At 43.3% G+C, this 9,162-nt stretch overlaps 1 protein-coding gene across 2 annotated transcripts in view; it reads left to right on the forward strand.

Moving 5' to 3' along the window:
* HAO2 (hydroxyacid oxidase 2) overlaps nt 1-6,218 on the forward strand; it is a 30,756-nt gene extending 24,538 nt beyond the window's left edge. Inside the window, exons 6-8 of one of the 2 annotated variants that reach the window (XM_086392147.1) lie at nt 840-998; nt 1,567-1,636; nt 5,394-6,218. In XM_086392147.1, coding sequence (XP_086248273.1) covers nt 840-998; nt 1,567-1,636; nt 5,394-5,449 — 285 coding nt within the window. In that variant the 3' untranslated portion in view covers nt 5,450-6,218. The remainder of the gene's footprint in view (nt 1-839; nt 999-1,566; nt 1,637-5,393) is intronic. The other variant, XM_086392148.1, reaches the window with a different exon arrangement.
* The last annotated feature ends 2,944 nt before the right edge of the window (nt 6,219-9,162 follow it).

Below are 9,162 nucleotides of genomic sequence, written 5' to 3' on the forward strand. Positions count from 1 at the left end.
GCTGTGGTTCAGACACTAGGGTCACGGTTAATCGCATTTTGCCAAAAAGACTTAGGGCCTTAGCAATGGAGAACATTTCTAATTGTGCCACCTTAGAAGCAGAGAAAGTGGAAGAGAATCAAAAGTCAAAATGTCCTTTAAAAAGAAGAAGATTAAAACGTTGTGTGCAGCCTGGATGGGAGGGGAGTTTGGGGGTGAGTGGATACATGTATATGTATGCCTGAATCCTTCTGCTGTCTACTTGAAACTACCACATTGCTACCTGGCTATACCCCAATATAAATGTTTGTAAAAAATAAAATGAAATAAAAAGAACAGGTGGCACTACTGCTAAAGAATCTCCCTGCCAATGCAGGAAAAACAAGGAACCTGGGTTCAGTCCCTGGGTTGGGAACATCCCCTGGAGGAGGGCATGGCAACCTGCTCCAGTATTCTTGCCTGGAAAATCCCATGGACAGAGGAGCCTGGAGGGCTACAGTCACGGGGCAGTAAAGAGTCAGACACGATTGAGTGACTCAGCACACAAAAGCGAACACTACAAATGGAAAAATGCCCCCTTGGGGATGTTAAGAAATACCAAGAATTTCTTCCAAGCTGTAAACACCTGAACTCAGTTGGAGCAGGAAAGGGCAGGAGTGGGTAGCCTAGAAAGAGTCCCTGGGCCTTGGGAATGTAGCTACCCTGCTTTGACAGCATCTGCAGCCTCAAGCATAGAAGCCTGAGGCATTGCCCCAGCTTAGACCCCCTGGAGCCAGCCAAACCCAGGGGGCAGTGCTGTCCCGTGACACCCTGAGAGTCCAAAAGGAAGTCTCTGAGCCACACTTGTCTCTTGTTTTCAGATCGATGCCCTGACAGAAGTGGTGGCCGCTGTGAAAGGGAAGGTTGAAGTGTACCTGGATGGTGGGATCCGGACTGGCAACGATGTGCTGAAGGCTCTAGCCCTCGGGGCTAAGTGCGTTTTTGTGGGGAGACCCATTCTGTGGGGTCTTGCCTACAAGGTGAGAGTGGTAAAATGAAAACCAACCGGAAGGCACCCCACTTCTCATTTGTTTCCACGTGCTTCTGTGGTTTAACCCCCAAGTTTAACCAGCTTTTGGAGGTGCCACAGATCCTGAAGGACAGTGACACCTCACCTGCCCCTCCACACTTCTTCCACAGCATGTTGTAAATTTTCAAGAGCTCTCAGCCCCACCTTTTTACTCTTTGCTTTCCTTTATTCCCAACATAGTTCAAATTTCACAGATAGCCCCCATCCGCCCCACCACAGCTCTGAGCTCACTTAGAAGTATTTTTTAATGTTTATTTACTTTGCTGCACCAGGCCTTAGTTGCATCACGCAGGATCCTCAGTTTTGTTGCGACATATGGGTTCTTTAGAGGAGGCACACGAACTCTTAGTCAAGGTGTATGGGATCGAGTTTCCTGACCAAGGATGAAACCCAGGCCCCCTGCATTGACAGCATGGACCGCCAGGGAAGTCCCCTCACTTAGTATTGAAACTCAGCCTGTGGTCAGGATGTTCCTTCATGCCACTTTGAGTCTCCTCTTTTCTCTGTCTTGTGAGCAGGGTGAACATGGTGTTAAGGAAGTTTTGGACATTTTAAAAAATGAATTCCACACTTCCATGACCCTGACAGGTAAGTTTTTACCATGCTTTTCCTAACTCAGAGCTAAAAGCAGGCTGTCTAAAGAACAGAAGCTCGGGCCCTTCCTTCTCATTTGCCTCTCCCAAACCCAGAGAGAGCACAGAGGAAATCCCCGAGACAAAGTGAAATGAAAGTGTTAGTCTCTCAGTCGTGTCTGACTCTTTGTGACCCTGGGGACTGTAAACCTGCCAGGTTCCTCTGTCCGTGGGATTTCCCAGGCAAGAACATTGGAGTGGGCAGCTATTTCCTTCTCCAGGGGATCTTCCCGACCCAGGGATTGAACCTGGGTCTCCTGCATTACAGGCGGACTCTCTACCATCTGAGCCAGTTAAGCACAAACTCAGAATGTGATACCTCTGCCACAAAAGCAAGTGCAATTTCAGATTGTGGTAAAGAGGGTCCCATCTCACTTTGGCCTGCTCAGATCCCATCAAACTTGTCAGATGTAGTTCTGGGGGTGATCTTTAAGTAAGATTCATGGATTGTTAAGAGTAGGGAAATTAAGTCACAGGGAAAGCATGGAGGAACTGTAAAGGTGGAAGCAAGCAGGATGACAGAACAGAGAGAAGGAAAAACATCATCCTGAGTAACCACAGGCAGCAAGACAAACTTGAACGTCTCGGAGTTACACACAGGCAGGTATCAGGCATAAACGAGGTAACTATAAAGCAATGTTCATAAAAACTTACATGTGTTCAGCAAATCCATGTGATCACTGGAATCCAGTGATCCTGTGAAATAGTGGTTCTCAGATAATGATGTTAACTTCCTTCTTCAGAATCATTTGGTTTGGGGGTGGGGGGTGGCTTATCCTTTTTTCTCATTGGCACAATGATGCAGGGTTGGTGTTGGAGGTGTTCAGTACTCAGGGATCAAGGATGCTAAATGTTCTAAAATGCTTGGAGCTGTCTCATAGAAAATTAGCCTGCCCAAATGCCAGTCATCGGTAGCTCTGTCTCTGACTGTCTTTGTCTGCTGTAGATGGTAATAGATTGTAATGTGAGAGGCAGACAAGATAAACCCAAATAAGACCTCCATTCATGCCTCAATTCTAAAATTTGGTGATAATAGGAACTTCCTCCAGAAGTAACAAAATAATGAATCCAGAGATCTGAAGTGGAGTCGTTTTTGTGCCATTGACTTATTTCCACAGATGATGCTACCAAGTGTCTGCCATCTGCCAGGCACAAGGCAAGGTGTCCAGGTCTTTTCTAGTCTGGTTTTCATCAGCTATCTAGACAAGTATCTTGTACTTAGCATCCAAGCTACATAGTGTTCACTGGGGCTGTGAACTCAGCCTTTTGGGCTTAAGTAGTTTAAGCTAGAAAACTTAGACCAGCATTAATGCCAGTCCCTTTCAACTGAGTAGATTAATAGGAAAAAAAACTGGGGGAGTGGATTAAGGCATCATGGACCAGGACTGTCCATCTGGGGCCAAAGCCTATGAAGATAAGTCAATAAATAACCCAAGGTTACCAAGTCTCTCCCATGAGGGCGAGGAGGGCACAAGTGTGAACAGATATCATGTTGATGTCTTTTGCCCTTGGGAGGGAGAGAGAGATGGAAAGATCTATGAGTTTCTGCAGGTTCCGAGAGATTGAGGTGACTTCTGTTGCTCCCCCAAATATTTTCTCCTGTCTTTGTGACATTATGTCTGACCTTTTAAAACAGAAGCCTGGAGGGGAATTCACAATAACAAAGCTTTTTTATTCCACCAAAAGTTTATACTTAACAACCAGTGGGATGGAAATAGAGACTGGAAAATCTTTTTCTGAAATAAAGGGTAGAGAGCCCTCTTCTTAAATGGGGTCAGGAAAAAAAAGAAAGAGAAAACAGGATGATGAATACTTTTATGCCTAACTTTTTATATTTCTTTCCTTCTAACTGTTCTCCAATGAGAATGTATTGTTTAAATGCAGAGAAAAATGACTAATCAACAACTAAATGTGGGATAGGTAGGAGGGTTTGGGGAAGAAGGGAAAGAAGAGAAAATCTAGGCTGAAGGGCATCCCTCAGCATTCTCTGTGGGTATCGGTCCCGCAGGAAAGACTCCCCAAGCTGATCCCTGGGGAGAAGGGGGTCTCAGGTGAGGAGGGCTGTGTTTTCAGTGGAACTCACTCAAATAGAAAATCATAATGTGAAACTCCATAGAGTTTCACATTCAGTTCAGTTCAGTCGCTCAGTCGCATCCGACTCTTTGCGACCCCATGAACCACAGCATGCCAGGCCTCCCTGTCCATCACCAACTCCCACAGTCCACCCAAACCCATGTCCATTGAGTCAGTGATACCATCCAACCATCTTATCCTCTGCCATCCCCTTCTCCTCCTGCCCTCAATCTTCCCCAGTATCAGGGTCTTTTCAAATGAGTCAGCTCTTCACATCAGGTGGCCAAAGTATTGGAGTTTCAGCTTCAACATCAGTCCTTCCAATGAACACCCAGGACTGATCTCCTTTAGGATGGACTGGTTGGATCTCCTTGCAGTCCAAGATCAGCCCTTCCCTGCACAATGCATGTAAGATGCTTGACACAAAACCAGCACCCAGGAGGTGATCAGTCAATATGACTTCTCTATCCTAAACCTCCTGGAGATGTGTGACATTTTTCCTCTGTAACCTTGTGACATCTCAGCCCTGAGAAGAGAACCCTATTTGCATGTGAAATCAAAATAAGCTTAGAAATCATCTTTTCCTAATTGTGAGACCATATGCCAAAACTGTACATATAGGAATGTTACAATCCCAATTTGTCTTGGAAAACAAAACTGTGCACATATAAATCATGTGTACACAGACCTCACTTAGGTCTCATCTCTTGTAAGGGACAGGGGCTGAAACAGAAGATTCAACAGGGGCTGAATCTTCTTGAGTTTTATTGCTCGAAACTACCTACTTTGTTTTAATTTAGCCAAAGTGTTTTAGTGTGAATATCCTCCTAATTTACAGTAATGAAAAAAACATGAGTACATTGTAATTATGAATTCATTGTTAAACCTTTAGTGAACCTCTACCAAGAACAAGGCAGTGTCCCTGGTACCATGTGGACCAAGACTCCATCTGATGAGCTCATGCTGATAAGTAGAACAAGTACACAAATAGCACCAGGGCTTACATGGGATGCTTCAAAGTGTCTCAAAATGGTATCACACACTTTGATGCAACGACTGAGACATTTTTGCATAGTTTAAATATTTATTTCTACTACAGTGTATCAGCAGTTTCTATTCTGGCATCTCTGCACTCCTTGAGGAAGTCTACCCTCTCCAAAGCTGCACAATTCTGTCTGCCCCGTGGAAACCCAGAGCTGTCAAAATCATTGTCACTTCTGATGAGAGCACCTCTGGCTCCAAATTCCTGCTTCTGCTGACTTAGTTCATTTTATGAGTTATTTACGCATCCCTCACCTGCCGTTCCTGTCACCTACCATCAACACCAGGGGCTTCCCTGGTGGTTCAGTAGTCAGGGGTATTCACTGCACACAAACTGACTTTTCAAAAGGCTGAAATACTGCTTTTATGTTTTTTACCATCCCATTTTGCCATGGCTGTTTTCAAAGAGGACACAAGCACAGGCTCACAAAACAATTCCCAATGTAATCAGAATTACGTGATATGTTCTGTATATATAACATTTTATCAGGGTGAGGGCAAGGGTCAAGGCTTGTTTCTATCCCCATGGTGGGGTGGTGACTGGGGTTTCAGAGAAATGAGCTTTTAAACTACATTTTGTTTTTTTTGTTTTTTTTTAGGTTGCCGATCGGTTGCTGAGATCAATCAGGACCTGATCCGGTTCTCCAGGTTGTAAAGAAAGACAGCCGATGGCCTGACTGCAGAGTTTGCCCATAGGAGGAAGACAAAATCATAGGGTGTGTGATGCCCTCTTGCCTCAATCCCATCCTGGCCAGCAGTTTATCCCTGCACCCTCAACCACTCCACCCCAAATCCCTCATCTTCCTCAAATATGCCAATGCCCTTCTTTGCCTCACTGCCTTGTATATGTTGCTCTCTTGCCTGAAATCCTCCTCTGAAAGCAGAGATCTTAAAAGAGCAGATCAGCAATAGCTGAAATAACTAGTGATTAAAACTATTTGAATATACTGTGTTTCTATGAAATAACTATGGAAATCTGTACCCAAGAACAGAAGAGCTATACCTATAAAATATTCCTCAACAAAAATCATACTCCTATCTGTAGACAACAGAGAAATAATATAGTTAAAAACATAAGCTTTGGAGTCATACAGACATAGGATTGCCAGGTCTGTTACTGACAAGCTGTGAGACTTGGGAATGTTTTTTGATCTCTGTTCTTCCATGTCTTTGTGTATAAAATGAGGTTTATAATACCTACCCTATTAGGTTGGGAGAAAGATTGAGGGAGATAACATACATAAAGTTCAGAGCACAATGCTTAGCCCCTAAGTTTAAGAAAGAGTGGTTTTTGGACTTCCATGGCGGTCCAGTGGTTAAGACTTCACCTTCTAATATAGGGGGTGTGGATTCAAGCTATGGTGGGGGAATTAAGTTCCCACATGCTGCAGGATGTGGCCAAAAATTAAAATACATAAATAAAACTTGAAAAAATCCCTCTTAAAAAATAAAGAGCTATTAGCTTTTATGATTATTATTTGGCAAATTCCTATTTATCTTTTAAGATCTTGCTCAAATATCACCTATTCTTACCTGGCTACTTGCTAAAGGTTTCCTATTGTGCTTTGCACATTATACTATTACAATCCTTATTATAATGTGTTATGTTTATTGGTCTCTCTCCATAAATAGACTTTACATGTCTCTGAGCAAGAAACTATATGCTTGGTACTGGGTTTGGCATATAGCAGCATCTCAATAAACATTTGTAGGATGGATAGATGAGTGGATGGACTGAAAAGGGTGAAAGGAGAGATGGGAAAATGAATAAATGCCCTATCAGAGTAAAAACTCCCCAGACCAGCAGTCAGCAAGAATAGACTTCTAGAGCAGGGGCGCTTGGCTAAATAAGATCTGACACTTGAAGACATTAAGGAAGTTAAGGATAAATTCCTGATATCCTAAATAAATATTGATAATTTCATAACTGGTGTTCATGTTCTATCTTGGTCCTTGTTATAGACTGTTTTCTATACAACAATCATTGACTTTTTTAAGTACAAGCAAATCCTGCTAGTTTAGTGCTTAATTCAGTCGCTCAGTCATGTCTTACTCTTTGCAACCCCATGGACTGCAGCATCGCAGCCTTCCTTGTCCATCACCAACTCCCAGAGCTTGCTCAAACTCCATTGAGTTGGAGTCCATTGAGTTGATGATGTCCATTAAGTTTGTGTCCATTGAGTTGGTGTCCATTAAGTTGGTGATGCCATCCAACCATCTCATTCTCTGTTGTCCCCTTCTCATGCCTTCAATCTTTCCCAGCATCGGGGTCTTTTCTAATGAATGGGCTCTTCGTATCAGGTGGCCAAAGTATTGGAGCTTCAGCCTCAGCATCAGTCCCTCTAATGATTATTCAGGACTGATTTCCTTTAGGAATGACTGGTTTGATTTCCTTGCAGTCCAAGGGACACTCAAGAGTTTTCTCCAACAACATAGTTTGAAAGCATCAGTTCTTTGGTGCTCAGGTTTCTTTATGGCCCAACTCTCATACCCATACGTGACTACTGGAAAAACCATAGCTTTGACTAGACAAAACTTTGTTGGCAAAGTAATGTCTCTGCTTTTTAATACACCGTCTAGGTTTGTCATAGCTTTTCTTTCAAGGAGCAAGTGTCTTTTAATTTCATGGCTGCAGTCACCATCTGCAGTGATTTTGGAGCCCAAGAAAATAAAGTGTGTCACTGTTTCCATTGTTTCCCTATCTATCTGTCATGAAATGATGGGACTGGATGCCATGATCTCTGATAGGCAAATGCTATACCTCACCTGCTTAAGGCTTTTCTATGGCTTCCTATTCCATTCAGTATCAGTTCTACACTGAGCATCAGCTCTCCAGGAGATTGCATGATCTGGTTCTTCCCTCAGCCTTCACTCTCCCCTTCCCTCATCATGCCTTAGCCAAAATGCGTCCTTTCTATTCCTTTCTTTTTATTATTTCTAATTGGAGGATAATCACTTTACAATGGTTGGTTTCTGCTCTATGACAAAGTGAATCAGCTATAAATATACTCATATCCCCTCCCTCTTGAACCTCCCTCCCACCCACTCCCACCCCATCCCACTCATCTAGGTCATCACTGAGCACAAGGCTGAGCTCCCTGTGCTATATAGCAACTTCCCACTAGCTGTCTATTTTACACATGGTAATGTATATATTTCAGTGCTGCTCTCTCAGTTCATCCCACCTTCTTCCCCCTCTGTGCCCACAAGTCCGTTCTCTACATCTGCATCTCTGTTTCTTAAATAAGTAAAACTCTGGACTTTCATCCTTATTATTCCCTCTACATAAAATGTCCTTCCCCATCCTCTTCCCATGAATGGCTCTTTCCCTATAGTTAGATCTCAGCTTAGCTCAGACGGTAATCTGCCTTCAATCCAGGAGATCTGAGTTCAATCCTTGGGTTGGCAAGATTCAAGTTGGGAAGATTTCCCTGAAGAAGTGAATGGCAACCCTCTCCAGTACTCTTGCCTGGAGAATCCCATGGACTGAGAAGTCTGGTAGGCTATAGTCCATGGGGTTGTAAAGAGTCAGACAAGACTGAGCGACTAACTACACTTAAGTGTCACCACCCCAATCAGATGAGAGTTCCCTGACAATCCCATCTAGAATAGTCTCTCCTTTACTCATCACATCACCCTGTGTTTTCCCCTCCCAGCACTTAATACAATTGGCAATTAACTTATCCTTTGTTTATTGCTCATCTGCACTACCACAGCACCCTTTATCAGCTGTGGTCACCTCTTCATTCCCAGAGCATGAACCAGGCCCAGCTCCATGGAAAGCTTTCAGTAAATATGTGTTAAATGAATTAATCCAAAAAGAAAAAGCTGGATCAAATTGCGTTGCCACATACGGAGAAATATAGTGGTCCCAGAGGGAACACAGTTAGTTAGCAACAGAAAGAAGCTGAATCAATCACAATCTAAGCCAACGGACTCGGAAAGTCTCCTATCATTCCTAGGCCGACACTTTTCTCCATGAACTCCTGCCTTAACAAAAGTCCTCTGTTGCCCAGCTTATTGCATATAAGCAAGATCAAGGGAACATTAGATAGCATGGGAAACACGGAAAGAGAAAGCAGTCCTGTGGTAGCCTCCCTGATCATAACTCTTGATGCTCTAACCATCTGCATACCCAAAGGTATGGAGTATATGCCACCTACATATTTGTAAAGAGAAATTAAACTATGGTGGCATTAGAGAATCTTGTTTGCTTATACTGGGGTTTATTTAGAACCCAGAATACAGGAGATGTGAACACCCAGACTCCCAAATCATCGATTCCTTTGATTCTTCTCTGAATAAAAGATCTTTAAAGGGCAGATCAGCAATGACTGAAATAGCTCTATTTTTTTGTACATCTGCTAT

Source organism: Bos grunniens, chromosome 3 (genome assembly GCF_055505025.1).
Source record: "Bos grunniens cultivar Pamir isolate PY7600 chromosome 3, Bosgru_T2T1.0, whole genome shotgun sequence".
In the NCBI taxonomy this organism is placed as follows: domain Eukaryota; kingdom Metazoa; phylum Chordata; class Mammalia; order Artiodactyla; family Bovidae; genus Bos; species Bos grunniens.